At 44.0% G+C, this 22,325-nt stretch overlaps 1 protein-coding gene across 2 annotated transcripts; it reads left to right on the top strand.

Annotated features, from left to right (window-relative positions):
- The first annotated feature begins 3,764 nt into the window (after positions 1–3,764).
- Slc25a44 (solute carrier family 25 member 44) lies at positions 3,765–22,160 on the top strand. 2 transcript variants are annotated; one of them, XR_007107181.1, is made up of 4 exons: positions 3,765–4,022; positions 9,764–10,401; positions 16,766–16,888; positions 19,589–19,725. XR_007107181.1 is itself a non-coding variant. In XM_047540903.1 (4 exons), exons 2-4 carry the CDS (start codon positions 9,777–9,779, stop codon positions 19,778–19,780), a joined length of 945 nt encoding a protein of 314 aa, XP_047396859.1. In that variant the 5' UTR covers positions 3,773–4,022; positions 9,764–9,776; the 3' UTR covers positions 19,781–22,160. The 2 variants fall into 2 exon arrangements, 1 of the variants encoding a protein (XP_047396859.1); XM_047540903.1 differs by having other exon boundaries at positions 3,773–4,022; positions 16,761–16,888; positions 19,589–22,160.
- The last annotated feature ends 165 nt before the right edge of the window (positions 22,161–22,325 follow it).

Genomic DNA, 22,325 nt, shown 5'->3' with positions numbered 1-22,325 from the left:
ATGAGCCACTGAACAAAGACAGGGACTGGACTGTGTTTATATAGGTTATTTTGAGGGGGTGGTCTAGTTTGCTTGGACAGTCAGGAATTTTTTGTTGTTGTTGTTGTTATTTTTTTTGTACTGGGGATTGAACTCAGGGGACTCAACCACTGAGCCACATCCCCAGTCCTATTTTGTATTTTATTTAGAGACAGGGTCTCACTGAGTAGCTTAGTGCCTCACTGTTGCTGAGGCTGGCTTTAAACTTGCAAGCCTCCCAATCTGCTGGGATTACAGGTGTGTGCCACCTCGCCCAGCTGAATGTAAGCTTTTTTTGGTCAAGATCTGTGGGAGGGTCTGAAGAGGATTTACTTTGGAGGAGATAACGCCTCCTAGAGACTGTTTTGTTTTTTTTTTAATTTTTTAGATGTTGATAGACCTTTATTCTTATTCATTTATTTTATATGTGGTGCTGAAGACTGAACCCAGTGCCTCACATGTGCTAGGCAAGTGCTCTACGTAGACACTGAGCCACAACCCCAGTCCCAAGACTGTTTTCTTCTGAGGATGATAGAACATCCTCTTTGCCTGCAGCCAGCATCTGGAGAACATTCGTCTTGGGAGATGAAAGCTGTCAGTGCACGGCCTTCATTTTTACTCCCTTTTCTTTTTCTCAGGCCTCATTATTTGGGGAATTTCTTATTCTCCATATCCATTACTTAAGTGCCCCTGGGTTCAATCCCCAGAATCCAAAAATCAAAACCAGAAAACCCCAAAACAAAAAACTTGAAGGCAGCATGCCTTGCCTCCAGCTCCTCTGTACACACCTGGCTCTATTTACAGTACCTAAGCCCTCTGCAGTTTTATGAAAATGTTCAGTGCCTAGCACTGTTCCACACCTTGGTGACACAGACGAGAACAGACAACTCACCTTAAGAGACTAACAGTGACATTCCTAGGAGCATACTTCTTCTTCCACCTAGAAAATCATCCTTTCTGTGGATTCTTCACTAATGTCCCTGACATAAGGAGTTAGTGCCTTACGTCCACTTCACATAACTCTTTTCACACTGTGCTGCCTCACTGCTTTTGTGTGCCCCTGTATGGATGGCGCTCTCTGCTGCAATCCATTCATTTATTTAACAAATATTTACTGGGGCTAGGCTTGTGGTTCAGTGGTGGAGCACTTGCCTAGCACTCATGAGGCACTGGATTCGATCCTCAGCACCACATAAAAATAAATAAAATAAACATATTGTGTCCATCTACAACTAAATATATATACAAAACAAACATTACCGAGCACCTACTACAGTGACAGGCGCTGTTAAGTGCTGAGGACACATCAATGAAAAAAGACACAATTCTTGCCTTTCTGGAGCAGGCATTCTCGTGTGAAAGACAGTATATATAAACAAAATAGTGTTAAGTTAGGTCTAAGGATGTCCTTGTACTTGAGCCCTTATGTAACAAACTGCAACCCTACTTAATGCAAATAGCTGAGCCTTAATCAATCACAGCAGCCGAGCTTCAATCACAATCAGTTGATTCAAATAAGGCAAAACACCAAGCTGTAACCCTGTGTATCACTTCTGTTTTCTATCCACAGTCTTCTCTGAAAACACTGGGAGTCGAACCCAGCGGTGTTGTACCACTCAGCTACATCCCCAGGCTTTTTGTTTTCTGCTTTGAGACAGGATCTCTCTACCTGGGATCCTCAAATTTGAGATCCTCCTGCCTCAGCTTCTTGAGAGGCTGGGATTACAAGCATGTACCCCTGTGCCTGGTTTGCCCCAGAGTTCTTTGAACCTGCTCTAATTCTGCTGATGGTCTGATAACTGTCATGAATAAAAGCAAATTAAGATGTTTGAATGTGTTGTAATTTTGTCTCTTAACAACAGGTAGTACATTAGATAGTGATGTGCTGTGGAGAAAAAAATTGAGCTGAGGAAAGAAGAGTGGGAGAGGGAGGAGTGTCTACAATTTAAATAAGTAATTGAGGTTTAGGTCTCAGTATTAAGGTAAAGTTTGAACAATATTGAATTGAACAATGAAACAATGGAGTAGATGATAGTATGAGTCATCCTGATGACTGAGGTATCAACAGAAGCTAATGCAAAAGCCCTGAGGCAGAAGTGAGAGTAGTAGATAAAGTGATGAATATCAGAGAGACCTCTATACTCCCATGTTTATCACAGCACTATTCACAAGAGCCAAGAAATTAAACAACCTACCTATCCATCAAGGGATGAACCGAAATGTGGTACATAAACACCATGAAATACTATACAGGCATAACAAAGGTAATCCCATCATTTGCAACAACCTAGATGGAAAGGAAGATCATTATGTTAAGAGAAATAAACCAGGCACAGAAAGACAATTACCATATGAACTCAGATAAATATAAACAAGTTGATCTCACAGAAGTTGAGAATACAGCTGTGCATGGTGGTTCAGACCTGTAATCCCAGTAACTTCAGCCTTGGCAATTTAGTGAGACCCTGTTTCAAAATAAAAAAAAATAAAAAGGGCTGGGGATGTAGCTCAGAGAGCTTGAGTTCAATTCACAGTACTGGGGGGGTGGGGAGTTGAGAATAAAATGGTGATTGCCAAAAATTGAGGGAAGGGAAAATGGGAAAAAGTTGCTCAAGTTATCTAAGTTGTAGTTAGGAGTAAGAAATTCTGGTTTGCATAGTAAGGTGACAATATGTACTATATATTCCAAAAAACTAGAAGGATTCTGAATGTTATCACCATCAAGAAATGATAAGTGTTTGAGAAGACAGATTTGACCTGATTTAAACATTACATGGTAGGGTGGTACATGACTGTAATCCCAGCGATTTAGGAGGCAGGAGGATTGCAAATCCTCTTGATTCAAAGCCAGCCTTAGCAATTTAGCAAGGCACTAAGCAACTTAGCTAGACCCAGTTTTAAAATAAAAAATTAAAAGGGTTGGGGATGTAGGTCAGTGGTAGAGCAACCCTGGTTCAATCTCCAGTACAGAAACAAAAACAACAACCCCCACCCCCCACACACACACACCACCACCAGGGGCTGGGGTTGTGGCTCAATGGTAGAGCCCTTGCCTAGCACGTATGAGGCACAGGGTTCAATTCTCAGCACCACATATAAATAAATGAATAAATGAATAAAATATGTCTATCAGCATCTAAAAAAATATATTTAAAAAACCCCACAGCATTACACAATGTATACATGTATAAAAACATCACATGTACCCCATCAATATATTCAATTTTTATATATCAGCAAAATTGGGAAGAAAATGGAAGTACAAAAAACAAACAAACAAAAAACTACAGGTAGGCACAATCAGTTTTACTGCTGGATGAGACCCTTAATGTTATTTTCTCCACCTCCAAGATGTCTCTCATTCCTGAAATTTTTTTAGTTCCTGACCCTCAAAAATTAGTTATTTAACCTCACCTCAGTCCTTTCCAGTCCTTCCTGTTGCACTTTGACCTCTATAGTTTTGGCTCTATAAAAAAATGAGAAAAGCTACACAAAAATTAAAGAGTACATTTTTTTCCCCTTACGTTGCCAGGGATCGCACTCTAAAGATGACATCTGAACATAAAGATTCCAACAGATCCTAAAAGGTGACCCATTTACAACTCGATGTTCAAAACGGTTCAGTGATCCGGTGTCGGCGAATTAGAAACAGCCGGAACAGAACACGCATGCGCTTTAGACCTGCGGGCACAGCAAAGGCAGAGAAGGCGTGGCTACGGCACGATGGCCGTCAGGACCGTCCATCCTCGCTCCTGGGGGAGGCTCAAAGGCTCAGAACACCATTGGTTCAGTTACCCACTGCTCATTCCCGCCCCTCGGTGGGGGCGGTAATGACAGCGTACCAGTTTCCGGTTCCGGCAGTACCGGGATCCTAGTCGTGATGGAGGAAGATGCGACCGGAGGCCGGCAGTCGCTGGGAATGGAGAGTAGAGCGGGGGCTGCGGCCTAGAGGTCCAGACTTGAAGTTTGCCTCAGACGCGGTGGAGCCGCCGGGGTCTGAGAAGGTAAGAAACCATCGTAGTAGCGGTGCCTGAGGACTAAGGGGTGCCTGAGGGCTAAGGTCTCTGAGGACCCGGACTTGCTAAGAGGGCAGTGGATGTCGGCAATGCCATGATAACTTGCCCTCTAGTTTGGGGAATGAAGGACAATTCCGGAGAGGTATCTCTTCTTGGCTGAGGAGTATGAGATTCATTGACAGCGAAAGAAGCATTGTGAGTGGCATTTCCTAGGATCCAGAGTTGTCTGTGTCGGGGGACCAGGACCGAAACTGCATAAAGAGATGTGCCATGTGGAGTATGTGGAGAGGCTTGTCATGTGGTGTCTGATAAGGGATCACGTGGGTACTTATGGAAGACCAAGGAAGGCTGCCATGTCGGAGGAAGGAGATTATCTGGAAGGAGGGGTCGAAGGCATCACCTGGGAAATGTATATTCAGTAGCACAGGTTGGCAGGCATGCAAATATATTCATGTTCATGTGGCAGATAGCTCCAGGATGCAGAGCCTTGATGCAGATGCTGTAGGAAGGACAGAAGGAACAGCGGATACTGGTTTTTACTCTTGTTTACATCTGAGATGTGAGAACTCATGAGTGTCTTGTCAGTAGTTGTACAAGGTGATATGATTTGGAGGGAGTGTTTGAAAAGATTGAACTGGACCAAGTAATCATCACTGTGTCCAGTTCTAGTGACAAGTCAGGATGGAGTCAGAGGGCTTTAGGAGCATGTCATAATGATCCAGGATTCCTGGCTAGGTGTTGTAATTCTTATAATACTGACAGTCCCTAATATTTAAAGCACTGCTTCCCAAATTTTGACATGTGCATCTCATCTAGGGATCTTGTTAAAGTGTTAGCTCTTATTCAGCAGGTCTAGGGTACAGCCTGAAATTCTGTATTTCTTTTTTTCACTGTATTAGGAATTGAACCCAGGTGTACTATACCACCAAGCTACATTCCCCAGCCCTTTTTATTTTGAAATAGGGTCTTGCTAAATTGCCCAGGCTGGTCTCAAATGTGTGATCCTCCTGCTTTAGCCTCCTGAGTAGTTGGAATTACAGATGTGCACCACCACACCCAACTTTGAAATTATGTATTTCTTTGTGTGGCCATGTGCATGTGCATGTTGTACTGGGGGTTTAAACCAAGGGCATTTTACCACTGAGCTACATTCCTAGCCTGTTTATTCTTTTTTGTACTGGGGATTGAACCCAGGGGCACTCTACCACTAAGCTACTTTCCCAGATATTTTTAATTTTTATGTTAAGACAGGGTCTTGATAAGTTGCTTAGGGCCTTGCTGAGTTGCTGAGGCTGGCCTCAAACTTGCAATCCTCCTGTCTCAGCCTTCCGAATTGTTGGGATTACAGGTGTGCACTATGGCACCTGCCTCTGACTTCTAAATTTTTTTTCTTTCTTTCTTTTTTAATACTGGTCATTGAACCCAGATACCAACCACTGAGCCACATCCCCAGCCCTTTTTTATCTTTTATTTAGAGACAGGTTCTCAATAAGTTGCTTAGGGCCTTGTTACGTTGCTAAGGCTGGCTTTGAACTTGTGATCCTCCTGCCTCAGCCTCCTGTGCTGCTGGGATTATAGGTGTGTGCCACTATACCTGGCTAAATTCTATATTTCTAACCAGCTTTCAGATGATGCTTATGCTGCCAGTTAGTGGACCACTCTGAGTGGCAAGAGCATCACTGTGCAGTAGAGCTTTCTGCAATAACAAATGCTTTACTTTAACAAAATGCTTTCACAATTATTAGCTCCTGTGAATTGCACCACAACTGTTGCATAGCTGTGGCAGGCTTGATTGGCCCCACTTTACAGACAAGGAAGCTGAATTTCAGTGAAGTGACTTGGTTCCAGTTTTACAGTAGCAAATAATGGGGGACTCAAAATATAGATCTAATGATGACTAGTGTTCTTTCCATTGTGAGGCCTTACCTTCTAGCAAACACTGTCTTCTTCTGAGGCAGAATCTTATCTTAGAACATAGTGAATAACCTGGCAAGATTTGTGTGTGTGTGTGTGTGTGTGTGTGTGTGTATGTGTGTGTGTGAAGGAGAGTAGAAGTAAAGCAGGTGTATATATCTAGGCCAATTTCTGCCTTCCCACTGGTAGAGTCAGTAGTGGGAGCTCCACCTTTGACATTTCATTTGATCACTTAAGGACAAAGTGTTCACTAATTTGGGTCCTCACAAGAAGCATGTAAGCCTGAGCCTTTTTTTTTTTTTTTTTTTTTTTTTTTTTAATTTGCTTGTTTTCGTGGTGCTGGGAATAGAACCCAGGTCTTGGTGCATGTTAGGTAAGCACTCTACCACTGAACTATATGCCAAGCCTGAGCAGTTTTAAAGGTGGGAGAAAATGTGGAATTGGAGCCATGCACACAAATAAGAGTCTGAGAAAGAGTCATAAAGAAGTTGAGCTGACTCACTTGGGTGAAGGGAACGCTTAAGGAAGTTTGCATACAGTTTATCTGCAGAGAGGATTTTCTAGAGGGTAAAACAAGAGGAGCTGGTTTTGATATTTCAGCAGGAAATTTGAAAGTTATATAACAACAGGTTGAGGTTTAACCTTCTGGAGTAACCTCCTTTTGAAAAGGCAGAGGGGGTGGGAATGGTGCCCTCACCCTTCTGGAATGGCTTTTTTTTTTTTTTTTTTTGTACCAGAGATTGGACCCAAGGATGCTTAACCACTGAGCCACATCCCTATCCCCTTTTCATTATTTATTTTGAGACTGGGTTTGTTAAATTGCTTAGGGTCTTGCTTAATTTCTGAGACTGACTTTGAACTTGTGATTCTCCTGCCTCAGCCTCCCAAGGCACTGGGATTACAGGCATGCACCACAGCATGTGGCAGTGGTTTATCCTTTGAGGCCTAATCCTTAATGGCTTCTGCAGTTACTATGACAACAGTAGGCATTACCTGCTTTGGAGAATCCCAGCTTCCTTCTAGGAGTTTAAAATAGACTGACACATGTGAGATATGGAGGCAAGACAGGAAATGGGACTTTGGATTTTGTTGTAGAATTTCTTTTCTTTTGAGACAGGGTCTTTCTAGGTTGCTTACAGTCTCCCTAAATTGCTGAGGCTGACTTTGAACCTGCAACCCTCCTGCCTCAGCCTTCCAAGTTGCTGGGATTAAAGGTGTGCACCACCACACCCAGCCTGTTGTAGAATTTCTTATCAAGAGTTGCTGGTACTTGGTGATTCAGCTGGACAAGTTGAAAAGGCACTCAGGAAACCAGGGCCTGGAACAGAATCCTTTGCTGCTATGCCCTTCTGCCCTGAACAGCACACAGTTTGCACGTGCCCCACAGGAGGTTCTCCTGCTTGAGTCCTGCTGTATTTGTTCTGTGCTAAAACATGCCTGCTCAGTCATTCCAGGAGCAGAGGCAACATATGCTTTCTCTGAAACAAAGTGAGAGAAGTCCTTGGGCATCTGCATGGCCAGGGGCTTATGCTTAACCCTTGAGTGACCTGCAATCAGGAGGGCATTAACTTTTCCTCCCATGGGTGGGAATGACTTGGCTTGAAACTGAACAGAGTGATTTGTGTTGGAATCTTCAACTCCCATGGGGTAAAAGGCATGGTGAAGTAAAGAAGAACTTGGCTTGTATCCTCCCTCCATCACTGACCAACTGCATGACCTTGGGTCTATTACACTTTACTTATCCAATCCTCCATTTCCTTACTTGTCATAAATGTTTAACTGTACACAGGTTAAGTTGTAAGAACTGCATGAGGTAGTAAATATTCAGTAAATCCTGGCCTTTTCCTATGTCCTTACTTCTCAGTGGTATTGGAAGTATGACCTCGGGTCCTAGATGACAGTCACTGTGGGACTGGAGAGACAGTGACCACTTTCTCTTGAAGGGTTTAGAGAAGATTGTCCTGCTGGACTTGGTTGGTGTCTCAGGCTGAGGTGGGGAGGAGGACCATCTTAGCCCACAGCATTGGCACATCAGTGTTCCAAGGGTCCTCCTACCTGCAGAACCCCACCTCTAGCTCATTTCTCACAGCCTAGATTTCCCATTCTGGACAGCCCCATTGACTCCTGTCTTCTTTCTCCAAGCCATTGTTCTTTCCTTTTCACTGTCTTCATGTATTCCTTCTTCATTCAAGCTGCTTCGTCCTCCAGGATGCTTGTCTTATTCTATGTGCCTCGGCTCTCAGGTACTCAGGTTGCACTATGGGTAACCCATACTTTAATGAAAGTGATAACAGTTCATCTCAGGGATTCTGAAAAGCCAACCCCCCCTCCCCTCCAAGGTACACCAAGAGCAATTCCCATGGAACAAAAGCTACCTACACCTGAGTTGGGACCTTTGGTTGGGGAAGGTGATTGAGGATGGACTCTGATTAGACACTTAGCATGAGGTTTGCCACTAGAACTGCTTGCATAGAATGTTTCAACCCTCTAGAGTTGTCCCTGTGAGGTGGCCAACTCCTTACCCATCTTCTGTCTCAAAAGCCTGGGGAGTCCCTGACTTCTCACTTCCTGGAATTTTAACCTTCCACTTTCCCTGTCTGGGCGGAAATTTCCAGTATCCTATATGATAGGTGGGCTACACTGGAGCATCTGACATTATCACTAAGTATATGTCCAACATATGATGTCCTCTGGTTTCATATTTCCTAAATTTGAAGCTCCTGATTTTAGACAGTTACTACATTAGTAAGTTCATTGGTTTGTTCGAAATTCTAGGCAATGCATACTCTTTGTGGGCCACGTGTACATTCATTTACCTCAGTTTTTTTCTCTTTGTATCTTATATTCATTCCCCAGAGGGATATGGTGTCTCCTTGAACAGACTGAGTTTCTTGGAGAATCTGTTTCTCTGTCATTTCTCTCCCTTCATTCTCTAGAGCTGAGGTCATGCTCTGTATGCTTAAGGTTCAAAGCACAGGGTCAAACATGTCCTCCATCCTGTAGCTCTCTAGGCTTGCAAGTGGTTCTTTTCTCTTTCTGGAGCGTTATCTAATAACCAAAGAGGACTCTGACCTTTGACCTGTCCTGACTCTCTAATTCCTTTCCCTGGAGGCGGGGGAGGTGACAGGGGTGTCCTGTGCTATAAAAGCCCCACTTGGGCTCTTCCCCACCCTTTCTTCTAATACACTCTGGAGAAAGGGGAACTCAGAGAGGCCAGCATGGCCGTAAATAAAATCAGATCTGTCGGCTGGTAAATGGTGGCAAGAGGTACCTTGCTGAGGATGTAAGGCCAAACATAGTGCCTTCTCAGTGAGCCCAGGGGAATAAAAATGGAGCACTCCCTTTCTGTCTTCATGAACCTCCTAAATGTCATTTATTGACATCCCATTAGCCAACTTAAAAAGATCCTGCATCTTCCAGGTAGTTACTTTGTTCACAGCATTCTGAATTCTGCCTGGATGGTCCAGATAAGGAGAATGGTACTTGCCCAGGGCTGTGTCACGATGGCCTAGGCAGAGAAGGAGTTCAGGATGGATAATCCTAGATGCTAGGGTAGGGAGCTGAAGTGAGAGTGGAGTCAGGAGAGTCACAATGGTGAGGAATGATTTCTGGTGTAGGGGAAGGACTGGTCAAGGTAGAAGGAAATGCTGATTTGTGAAGGATGGTGATGGGCAGAGCCAAGCCTGGTGAAGTCTGAGCTTTGGGGAGGTGGTTGTCCCAGGAGATGAGAAGGGAACTTCAGAAACTAGCCCAGAGGGGAAAACGCAGAGTTCTAACTTCCTTCCTCACATCGCTCCACCCTGCCCAAATTCCAGGTCTCCAAGCACAATGGAGGACAAACGAAACATCCAGATCATTGAGTGGGAACATCTGGACAAGAAGAAGTTCTATGTGTTTGGTGTGGCAATGACAATGATGATCCGCGTCAGTGTCTACCCATTTACCCTCATCCGCACCCGCCTGCAGGTTCAGAAGGGCAAGAGCCTCTACCATGGGACCTTTGATGCCTTTATTAAGATCCTTCGAGCAGATGGTGTGACTGGCCTCTACCGGGGGTTTCTGGTCAACACCTTTACCCTCATCTCTGGCCAGTGCTATGTCACCACTTATGAGCTCACCCGGAAATTTGTAGCTGACTACAGCCAGAGCAACACAGTCAAATCATTGGTGGCTGGTGGCTCAGCCTCTCTTGTAGCCCAGAGCATCACAGTGCCCATTGATGTGGTCTCCCAGCATCTGATGATGCAGCGCAAGGGTGAGAAAATGGGCCGCTTCCAAGTGCGTGGGAACCTAGAGGGAAATAGGATAATTGCCTTTGGCCAAACGAAAGACATCATCAGGCAGATTCTGCGGGCTGATGGGCTTCGAGGATTCTACCGAGGCTATGTGGCTTCACTGCTTACCTATATCCCAAACAGTGCTGTCTGGTGGCCCTTTTATCACTTCTATGCAGGTAAGCAGGGGCCGAGAGAGTTGGGGAGGGGGTTAATGATGGGGTGAGATACTGCTGTTCTGCGCAGGTTGCAGTGGAGATGAGATTAATGGGGGAATGGTCCATTCATTGAGCAAATGTTTGAATCTAAGAGGATTCAAAGATGAGTAAGACATGGTTCTTGCCTTCAAAGAGCTTGTGATATAGTGAGAAGGGGTTGGAGAAGTAAAGTAGGTGAGTATAGTGTGTGCCCTGGGAGTGTTGGAATCAATTTGTGTTAGCAGAATATTGGCAAGAATTGGAAGGTGATGTTTGGGATTTGAAGATAATAGTGAGCCCTTTTTATGGGGGAAGATACTGGAGATGATTGAATCGAGGGGCACTTAACCACTGAAACACATTCCCAACCCTTTTTAAAACACTTTTTATTTTGAGACGGGGTCTTGCTAAATCACTGAGACTGGTCTTGAGCTTGGAATTCACTTGAGTTGCTGGGATTACAGGCATGTGCCACCACCGTTCCTGGCAATAGTGAGCTTGCTTTTTTCCAACTGAGCTATATCCCCAGCCCAATAGTGAGCTTTTTGAGTTGGGTGTTTTTCCTCAACATTATTAAACAAAGTGTGATTGAACTTTGAACCTCTCCACTCCTGCAATGTGTCTTTGTTAATAAGATATTTTACAGAAATAATGTATTTCACAGAAATGGAATTACTGGTCAAAAAAAATAACATTTTTGAGGGCTTCAGTAGACATTGCTTTCTGAAAGGTCAGAGCACATTGCCTATTGCAGGACTTGAGTGTGCTCCTTCCTCAACCTTAGGTCACTACCAAATTCTGGTCAGGGCCTCTATGCTTACAACCTTCCTAATGGCTGCTTCTGGTTTCTTGCCTTTCATACTGTCATTCTGTCCTTTCTGTCCTTTCCTAGATGGTATTTTTTAATGACTTCCTATCCTGTAATCATTTTGTTCCTGTAGCACTGTTCTTTTATATCCTTGATTATACCTTCTTTTTTTTGCTAACTCCATTTCTTCTTCTGTTTAGCACAATCTTTCAATCTGTCATCTGGACTATTTGGTAAAATTCAGATTCTTGGACTCTACCTTTGACCTTTTGGAAATGAATCCTGAAAATCTTCAAAAATAATTTTTTTTTTTTTTTGGTACCAGGGATTGAACCCAGGGGCACTGACCATTGAGCCCTGTTTTTTATTTTGAGACAGAGTCTCTCTAAGTTGCTTAGTGCTTCACTAAGTTGCTGAGGCTGGCTTTGAACTCGAGATCCTCCTGCCTCAGCCTCCCGGGCCTCTGGGATTAATAGGTGTGTGCCACCATGCCTAGCAAAATTTATTATTTACATTTTTCATGTTATTGGTAATTGAACCCAGGGATGCTATATCCCCAGCCCTTTATATTTTTAATTTTGGGACAGGGTCTTGCTAAGTTGCCCAGGCTGGCCTCCAACTTGAGATCCTCCTGCTTCAGCCTGCTGAGTTTCTGGGATTACAGGTGTGTGCCACCATGGCAGATCCTGGCAATCTTAATGTTAAAAAAGCTTCTCAGGCTAGGCACAGTGATGCATACCTATAAACCCAACAACTCAGAAGGCTGAGGCAGGAGGATCACAAGTTTGAGGCTAGCCTCAGCAATTTAGCAAGACCCTGACTCAGAATAAAATAACAAAAGAGCTGGGAGTATAGCTTAGTGGAAGAGCACTTGCTTAGCATGTGTGAGGTCCTGAGTTCAACCCCCATCACTGCAAAAAAGGAAGGAAGGGAGGAAGGGAAATGTGAGCATTTTTCTGTGGAGTCTTCCTTTTGCCTTCTGTTCTTTGGTTTTATTTACAATTAGAGGTGAATTTTTCCAATATGTCCAATATCTTTTTCTGTTCCCAGATTAGCCTGTTAAAAAGTCTGACCAGACATTCTGACTTGGACCTCTAGATATGAATGCATCTACTTACATTTGAAATTTTTTTCATGTAACTATTCATCCTATGCTGGCTTTCCCTTCTGACTTACTTTCATCTGTCGGTGGCCTTGTTTTTCTCCAAATCTCTTAGACTGAAGCCTTGGGGATTGTGCTCCACCACTCCCTCTTTCTTGTCCCATATTTAATCCTGGTAATTCTAGAAAGTCTCCCCCAATTTTCTATTCCTACTGCCTTCTCCGGAACCATACCATACTCCTAGCCTGCTGCTACAGCTTTCTATCTGTTCTAAGTTCTTCTGTGCCATTTATTGCACACATCCCTAACTGACTTGACCTTTCAAACCCTGGCCATGGGGCTAGGGTATAGCCCAGTGGTAGGGTACATGCTTTTTTTTTTTTTTTTTTTTTTTGGGGTGCTGGAGATCGAACCCAGGGCCTTGTGCTTGCAAGGCAAGCACTCTACCGACTGAGCTATCTCCCCAGCCCCAGGGTACATGCTTAATATGCAGGCCCTTGGTTCAGTCCGCAGACCAAACCAACCAAATAAACAAACAGAAAAACTATTTGTGATCAGCAGCTCCTTCTGCCTACTAAAACTTGGTTTTATTCTCCTTTTACAGTGAAATCTCCTGCTGCTTCCTTATGTATGGTCTGTGCTGCAGGCTGGTGGATACTGCACAGTTCCTCAATCATGTGTTATTGCTCCTACCTCAGTTCATGCCATTCTCTGTCTAATACCCCCCAGGTCCACCTTGCCTTGGTGAAGCCATGACTTACCTGAAGCGCTCCTTCGTGCCTCCTCACCCCTGCACACAATGTAACCCTTCACCCAGAAGTGTTCCTTTTTTTCAGCCCCCATGACATTACTTGACTCTTTCTTAAGGCAGTATAACATTTGTGTTGGTTTTATTTGTGTACCTTTTCTGCCAAGTGGAAGTTCTCGGAAGGAGAAGAAACTAACTTATTGAATGCCCTCTGTGTGCCAAACTCTGTGCCAAGAGACCTTGCATCTTTATCATTATTTCCTTTTCACAAGAATCTTAGGATGTAGGCATCTTCCCTGCTGTCCCAGCCTAGATTGGGTTCCTTTTTATATGTCCCCATGAAGCCACATTTCTTTCAAAACACTTAGCTAAATTTGTAATGATATATTCATTCATGTGATTATTAAGTTAATGTCTCTTTCCCCACTGGGCTACAGTTTGAGAACAGGGACCATATCTGTTTTTGCTCACTATCCTACCTCCCAACACCTGGCTTAGGGTAAGTGCTCAATAAATGTCTATTGAACAAGATTGGTTCTTGTCACTTCCATCTGACCTGTGCTTCTCCAGCTCCGTACCATGCCACTTTCTGCTGCTGCTTTTTTTTTTTTTAAAGTAACTTTTTAAAATGTTGATGGACCTTTATTTTATTCATTTATTTATATGCAGTGCTGAGAATTGAACCCAGTACCTCACACATGCTAGGCGAGTGCTCTACCACTGAGCTACAATCCAGCTTCTCTGCTCTGCTTCTTAACTCTGCTCCATCCTTGCTGACAATCAGTAGTTCCTGGTACACATTAAGCTGTGTTCTGCTTCAGGGCCTTTGCAGATGATGTTCTCTCTGCCTGGGACACTCCTCTGTGTGTTGCTGGCTCCTTCTCATGTTTCCAGCGTCACCTTTGCAAAGAATTCTCTAATTACTCTATTGGAAAGAAGGCTCTGTATGTTTTCCGTTTTAGCACCTTGTTTCCTTCTTAGTACTTGTCATAATTTGCAATTTTTTACCTCCAACTTCCAGTTCTTGATTAGAATATAATTTCCACGAAGGTATTTTCTTGTATTTTTCTCTATTTTTTTATGTCTACTGCTTATCATTGTGTTTTACATTTAGTTAGCATTAAATAAATATTAATTTTACTATTTGTCCAAAATCATTTACCCAGGAATGACTTAAACCAAGTTGGCCTGGGTTTATCTTCTTTTTTTTGTGGGTGGGGTATTGGGGATTGAACCAAGGGGCACTTAACCACTGAGCCATATCCCCAGCCCATTTTTAATTTTTAAATTTTGAAACAGGGTCTCCCTGAGTTGCTTAGGGCCTTGCTAAATTGCTGGGGCTGGCTTTGAATTTACTATCCTCCTGCCTCAGCCTCCCAAGCCACTGAAATTACAGGTGTGTGTGCCACCATGCCTGGCTGGGATTATCTTCTGCCAGGGAATCAATAGGTGTTCAACAAACGTTTGTTGAATGAATAAATGCATGCATGAATAGTAATGATTATTATTATTATTTGCTTTTGTGGTGCACGCTAAGTGAGCACTCCACCAACTGAGCTATATCTTCAGCCCTTGAATGAATAATGGAGAGGAAGGCAAGATATGAACTCTTTCCCTCCACCGTTTTACCTTTGTTTTATTCACTCCTTCCCTAATCCCCAGGAAAGTGGCATGGCATGTATGCATAATTAGAATTGGAATCTGGATCCCAGTGCTACATCTAATGATAGAAAATGCTTTCTTTGCAGGAGAAACAGGGCACCCAGAGAGGCATGACTGCCAGTTCACTTTGTTTCTGTTTCCATCTGACTCTGGGGAAGAAAGTGATTAGAAACTGGGGGATAAGTGATTCTGGGAGGGCTGAAGGAATTCTGCCATGCCAGCTGGGACTTGGAAGCCCTCACTTCTGCCCTGCCAACCCCCACCTCCCTACTTTTCCTCCTCCAGTTTTTAGTTGCCTAGTTACAAACTACTGAAAACTAGGAGCATGAGAAAAAAATTAGCAGTATGGTGACTGACCATAGAAGAAAAAATTGAGAGGGAATCAAATCCTTGCAGTGGCTTCAGGCCCTACATGACCTACCTCTTGGGTCTCATTACTGTTCTTTCCCTCATTCTGCTCCAGGCTACTAATTCACTGCCCCTTGCACAGTACAGTCATGCTCTTGAGGTGAAGGAACTTTGCATGGGATATTAACTTGTGCTTGGGGAGCTCTTTCCACAAATCCAAGTGGCTCATACACTCTTTTTCAGCTCTCTGCTCAAACTTCATTTCTTGGAAAGGGCTTCTATGACTATCTTGTTTAAAATGGGAACCCTTTCATCACCCCCCTTGGTCTTTCCATCTCCCTTTCCTGCTTTGTTTTCATCTATAGCACATACCTTCTGACATGGCTGTATATTTTGCTTTTACTTGTTTATTGTCTGTCTTCCCCAACTAGAATGTAAATTTCTTAAGGGCAGGAATTTGTAGCTCTTTTATTCACTCTTAAATCTTTAGGGACCAGGGTGATAAGCTCATGGTAATCACTCAGTAAATCTTTGTTGAATAAATTAATGAACTTCTTTTCACCTCCAGAAAGGTTAAAGCAAAAAAGTTCAATCACAGTGGACTTCCTAGTGGTACTGGGAATGAATGAATCTGGGTACTATTCCATTGTCATTAACATTTAGAAAAATGAATTTTTCTTTCTCTCTTTTTTTGTGGTATTGGGAAATGAACCCAGGGGCACTTTACCACTGAGCTATATTCCCAATCATTTTTAAAATTTTAAATTTTGAGACAGGGTATTGCTGAATTGCTAAGGGTGTCTCTAGGTTGCTGAAACTGGCCTCAAAGCTTTGGTCCTCTTGCCTCAGCCTCAGTGAATTTTTCTTTTTCAAATACAGTGATGAGAAGTTCTCACTGTAGGATAAGACTTTTAAAATTACTTGTTTTTTTTATATACCTTTATTATATTTACTTTTATGTGGTACTGAGGATTGAACCCAGTGCCTCACATTTATTAGGCAACGCGCTACCACTGAGCTACAACCTCAGCCCTATAATCACCTGTTTTTATTTATAAAAACATCAATATGGGGGCTGGGCATGTAGCTCAGTGGCAAAGTGTGAGGCCTTGGGTTAAATCACTGGCTAAAATTCAAAAGATGGGAAAAGGTAGGCAGTATGCAATGAAAAGACTCTTTACCCACTGGAGTCACCCAGTTCCCTTCCAGAAATGATCAGTGTCACATAGCCCACCAAAATTATTTAATGCATATGTAAGCAAATTTGTAGCATCTGCTTTTCTAGCCCATGACTTGGGAGGAATAGAGCAAGAACACATAGTGTTTATATTGGTAAGAATATTCTGTCCATCAGATGAAAGGAATCATCAAACAAAGAGGTTTTGACATTCCCTTCTCCAGAGGAATCCTGTCCTATTTAAATGGGTAATATCACCAACATGACTTCTGGAAGGGGCCTGAGATGTATAATGTGATTTTGTTGTTGTTGTTGTTGGATGAAGGCAGAAACAGGGGAAAAAAAAGATGGTAATTATAGGTCTAAGGTGGCAAAAGATGGAGGGCTTGTCATGGTTGTGAAAGGCCAGTGAGTAGAAGCAAGCAGGTAGCAGGTACAGTGAAGGCAGCCGGGTGGTACCTCATGTCTTCAGGCATTGTCTTTCCCTGGTTTCCAGAGCAGCTCTCGCACCTGTGTCCTAAGGAGTGCCCTCACATTGTCTTTCAAGCCATCTCGGGGCCCCTGGCTGCAGCCACTGCCTCCATCCTCACCAATCCCATGGATGTCATCCGAACTCGCGTGCAGGTAATGCTGGTCTTCTCCCCAACCCTTCTCCCAGAGAAGTCATTAGAAATATAATCTTCAGGCCCTCCGGTATTCCCTTGACCTCTGTGTATCATGGCCTTTTGGTCCAATCAGCCTGTTCCTGGTCATCCAAGCCCCTTCCTTGTTCCCATCTGCAGAAACCAGTGAGCACTTGGAAGTACCTAGATTGTTTCTCTTACCCTGTCTGCTACCTTGTGTGTCTCTACCTGGTTTCCTCTAACTATTAACATACCTATAAATCATTCTATTTTCATTGTGATTTTTTAGAAGTATTGATTTCAACACTGGGCCCAGTGGCACATGCCTGTAATTCCAGCAACTTGGGAGGCCGAGGCAGAAGGATCACAAGTTCAAGGCCAACTTCAGCAACTTAGTGAGGTCCTAAGCAACTTAGCAAGACCTGTCTAAAAAAAAGTAAAAAGGGCCGGAGATGTGGCTTAGTGGTTAAGTGCCCCTGGATTCAACCCCTAGTACCAAAAAAAAAAAAAAAGAATTGATTTCAGATAATTTCTGTTTGATTTTTCCAGTAAGCTGTGGGTTCTCTACTGAGAGTGAGCAACTATTTTTTGGTTTGTTTTTTTTTTTGTGTGTGTGACAGGGTTTTGCTAAATTGCTGAGTTTGGCTTTGAATTTATGATCCTCCTGCCTTACCTTTTGAGTTTCTAGGATTATAGGCATACATCATCACATCCAGGACAGTGACTATTTTTATAAAGACTGTTTTGTTTTGACTGGGCAAAAATGCTAACAAAGCCCTTGGTGATGCTGTCCAGAAATTATAGTCTCTGTCTTCAGTCAGCTCAAAGACTCTTTTCTTTCACCTAGAAATAGAATCTGAATGATGGTCTATAATATGCAAAGGGTAGATTTTGCTCTATAATGTTTTAGGTGGAGAGAAGGGGTATTTTTTCCCCCTTTGGGTGTTGGAGATGGAACCCAGGGCCTTGGACATGCTAGGCTAGCACTCTACCACTGAGCTGCACACCGTGCTCTTTCTTCCCCTGCTTAGTTGTCTAATTTGGCCTCAAACTTGTAATCCTCCTGCCTCAGACTCCTGATAGCTGGGATTATAGGTTTGTACCAATGTGCTGGCTGCAAGGAAGATTTTTTTCTGATTTGGGTACTTAGGAGGAAAGGTAGAGAATCAAGAAAGATGTACAGGAGAGTGGACCAATTGGGTTATGGTGAGGAGAGGAGGGAAGGAAAAGAACACTAACAAGTTGGGAGCCATATGTGGTAGTGTGCATCTGTAGTTCCAGCTCCTCAGGAGGCCGAAGTAGAGGATCATTTAGTCCAGAAGTTCAAGACCAGTCTGAGCAACACGGGGGAACCCCCTCTCAAAAAAAGCAAAAATAAAACATCAACATCAAAAAAGCACATTGTGGGGGCTTGTGTCATGACTCAGTGGTAGAGCGCTTGCCTAGCACGCAGACACTGGGTTCGATTCTCAACACCACATAAAAGCAAATAAAATAAAGTTATTGTTTCCATCTACAACTAATTAAAAAAAAAAAAGTATGTTGGAGATAAAGTCAGTTTCTCTGCTACCAGAATGTCTAGAAGGAGACAGGTAGCAAATATAGGTATTTTTGTTCCTAGGAAAGAATGTCTCCTTCTACATTTGAAAATGAACACATTAGCCTCTGGTTTACACAAAGAGTACACAGACTGAGTCCCCATTCTCCCCTAAGCCTTGTCCTGAGTGTTCTAGGAGGAGATCCAAGGGAAAGGACAGGTCTCTTCTCTGAGGAGTTCCCAGGCTGGAAGCCAGAGGCATAGCTAGAAAAGCCTTGACATTGCTGTGGAGAAATGGAAGGTTAGGGGAGCAGAGGTGGTCAGATGAGCTAGTACTAGTAAGGAAGAAGGGAGTGTGCAGGAGGGTACTGGTGGAGGCAGGATGGAGTGAGGAGGGGTTCTTAGCCAGGGCTGGGATCAGCTTGTGTAGGTCACACTGGAGGGGAGGTATGACTAAGGAATGTGTGTTCAGCTGAGGAGATGAGTGGAAAGTCTCTAAAGGTGTGCTTCAGGAGTGGGGGAAAGGGGTGGAACTGATGAGAAAGAAGAAATTAATGCCCTGGACAAGTTTCCAGTGTGACAGGGAAGACAGGCCATGATATGTGTAAGCAATAACAAGGATGGAGGGGAGGGTTTTCACCCTGTGTCTTCAGATAGATTGAGATACCAGAGTGAAAATCATAGACTGTCAGAACTGCAGAGGATCTTAGAGGAGATCTAACCCAGCATTCCCAAGACCAGACAGAAGAACCCAGCCCAAAGAATCATAGCTATGTAGCTTATCTAATGATATTAATAGCTAGCACTGATTGAACATTGACTATCTTCCAGGTACTATTCTCAGCATTTATAAGTAGTATTTTCTTTTTGTTCAGAATAACCTCATGGCAAACGTACTATTATCACTGTTTTATATTTGAGGAAACTGAAATGCAAAGAGTTAAGTCACCCAAGGATATGCTGTTAATAAGCTGGGGAGCAGACTTCAAACCCAGGCAGTCTGGTACCAGAGTATACAAGTCCCTATGCTTTCTGGTCCTCAGAAGCAGAATCTGGCCATCTGCCTCCCAAGTCTAGTCCTTCCCTACATGAGCCTGAGGCAGAGGGAGACTGAGCAGAGGGGCATTGACTGCAGACAGTGATCCCAACTGTGTTGACTTCCAGGTTGAAGGCAAGAGCTCCATCATCCTGACCTTCAGACAGCTGATGGCAGAAGAGGGACCTTGGGGCCTCATGAAGGGCCTCTCAGCCCGAATCATCTCAGCTACTCCCTCCACCATCGTCATTGTGGTAGGCTATGAAAGCCTCAAGAAACTCAGCCTCCGACCTGAGCTGGTTGACTCAAGACACTGGTAGCCAGTGGTGGGCAGAGAAGCTGGCTGTTTCCCACTGCTCTGGGCTGGGGGCAGAGCAGGGAAGATAGTACCCTCTCTAATGCCCCCACTACATACCCAGCCCTGCCCTGGGCCAGGTGGCCTGTTTGGGAAAGGGACAGAGACTTTGGACTGCTCTTGCTGAAGAGGTTCCATGCCTGGCTTCCTTGCCCCCATTATTAATTCTACTAAACTGGGCTCCCTTACTCAGTCCCTGGCCTGGAGACCCCACCTGCCCTGACCTGCTAGCCCCTCTCAGGCTTCCCTCTCCATCTTCCTTGAGGCCCTGAGAAGAACTGTGCACAGAACTTATTTACTACCACTGGTTCCTCTTGGGCTTTCAGACTCTAAGCAGCTGCCCCCTGCCCTCTCCCACTTCATCTCTTAGGCTTGCTTATTTTTAATTTGGGTCTGAGCTGCCCACCAGACTATTTTACATTTCTCTGCCACTTTGGGGTAGTTGCCAGGCACTTTTGCACAGAGAGACAGAGCAGCAAAATCCTATCTGTACAGAGCACTTGTCTTCTCTTTGGAGGAGTTATTAAGATGGGGAGAAAAGCTGATACTTTATTTTATGTGTATATTTTTAAACATCTGTGAACCAGGCTTAATCCTGCTAAAGCACCAATCCTGCTGTCAGAGCCCACCCCTGCCTCAGACAGGTGAAAAATGTCATGTATTCTTTTTCCTCAGTCCCAGTTCCATATCCCTTCAGCCCCAGCAGTCCCTGTACAATACGAGCTGTTGGCTTCCCCTGGCCCAGGTGACTACAGTGGGGTAGGGGGCACAGTTCTAAATAGATCAGGCTATCTAGGGTACACTGGACTTATAGCACCACCTTGAAAAGTCAGGTTGAGAGAGTAGTTGGTTTGGAAAGCAACAAGAGGGTATGTATTCCCTACCACATCTCCTCAGGCCAGCTGAGCCAAGCCTAGGAGAGAACAAATGGAGGTTCTCAACTCCAGGCAACCATGACGTGCACATATACCCCAGTCACTCACGCTCACAGCAATAGATGTTGTCTCACAGTGGAAATCCCAGATGTGGAATGTTTTTGTTTTCTTCTCCCTGGGTGTAAAGAGTCATCCCAGTCATGGTACCCTGTACTTGCAAGAGAATAAAGATCAGGAAGTCACCTAATACCAGGATCACTGCATTTACCAGCCTGATACTGCCAAGATTATACTGAAGCTCTTCGTAGGAGCTGGGAGATGGCGCTCCTTCCTTGCCTCATTCTTCCCCACCCCACCTCCTCCACCAAGCCTGTGTTGCAGGCGGAGAGGTGCAGTAAATGGAATGAGAAGAAGGCAGTCAAACCCTGCCTTTCCACTTGAGACATTTGGTCTGAATGATCCTTTAAACCTACTTAATGGTCCCACCTGCTGGGAAAGGCCATGGTGCCAATTTGAAAGGTGCTAGCTACCTGAAGCCTTGATATTTCTTATGGCAGCCCCATATTCTTACACCCTGGCCAGATCAGACTCTGAAAACCAGATTTTGCTACCTTCACCACCACCATGTTCCATCTTGTCTCACTTTTAAGGATCTTCCCTCATTCAATTTATTTATTAAAGAAATTTTTTTTTGTTCCTCCCTGCACTTTGTCTAACAGTTTCTCTCCACAGTCATCCCAAAGGTTGGGCCCACAGGTCATGCTAAATCTTCCTGCCCATCACTCATCACTCACCTCTTCACCCTAAGAACCACCAACAAAATGGAAGCAAGGGCCCCTCCTCTTTTTTTTAAGCTTCGTCCATTGAGACTTCTGGAAGATGGTTTTCTCAGTGCTACACTTCTCCCTCAGAACGGTCTTCCATCCTTCCCCACTGTGGTAAAATGTGGATGGGAGGTAGTTTCCTTCCTCTCATGCCTAAGGATGTTTCTCCCTCCCAGACTCCTTTCCTTCTGTTTCATTTACTTGTGCAATATTTCACAACCTTTCACCTGCTTCTTTGTTCCCTACCCACCTCTCTCACAATTTTAAAGGATTGTGTGTATAATGGTTGTGTGTATAATTAATGGGACTCCTGGCCCCTACTTTCCCTTAATAGTTTAGGAACTGGGATTGGGTTTAGGACAGTTCTTGGTGGGGATGGGACCGTGGACTTCCATTTTCTTAAGACTTGGAGACCAAAGCAGCTGGCAATTTTGATATACTGATTAGCAACCAAAATTAGAAGAAACTTCAGGGAGAATGGGCCAGACAGGAAACCTGACTGCAGGAGCATTGAGACAGGGAAATGAAAATAAAACACACTTAACGTTTGATCAAATGGACTCTTGTGAATATTAGCAGGGAATATTCACTTTTGCACTGTACGAAGTCTTTGAGGCGTAATTAAAAGTTTTTATTGAGCCCTTGAGCTTTGGCTTGCGCGTATCTTTCCGGGTGCTGAAAAAGTACACTGATGCACTACACATCCCTTCTAGCTTTTCTGAGCCCTCTTGAGTTAGGCAAGTGCCCCGCCCCCACGTGGCTCGGTGAAGGACATTCTCCCGGGTCCAATCGGAGGCGCCCAGGGCGGAAG

The sequence above is a fragment of the Sciurus carolinensis genome, chromosome 1 (assembly GCF_902686445.1).
Source record: "Sciurus carolinensis chromosome 1, mSciCar1.2, whole genome shotgun sequence".
NCBI lineage: Eukaryota > Metazoa > Chordata > Mammalia > Rodentia > Sciuridae > Sciurus > Sciurus carolinensis.
Note: the sequence above shows the minus strand (reverse complement) of the source record. Positions and strands in the feature narration are given on the sequence as shown.

What these genes read in the sequence shown, in the direction of transcription:
- Slc25a44 (XM_047540903.1), top strand. Translation starts at nt 9,777, where the DNA reads ATGGAGGACAAACGAAACATCCAGATCATTGAGTGGGAACATCTGGAC. An exon ending in CTTTTATCACTTCTATGCAG is followed by an intron (nt 10,402 to 16,760) that starts GTAAGCAGGGGC and finishes CCTGGTTTCCAG; the next exon opens with AGCAGCTCTCGCACCTGTGT. An exon ending in TCATCCGAACTCGCGTGCAG is followed by an intron (nt 16,889 to 19,588) that starts GTAATGCTGGTC and finishes GTTGACTTCCAG; the next exon opens with GTTGAAGGCAAGAGCTCCAT.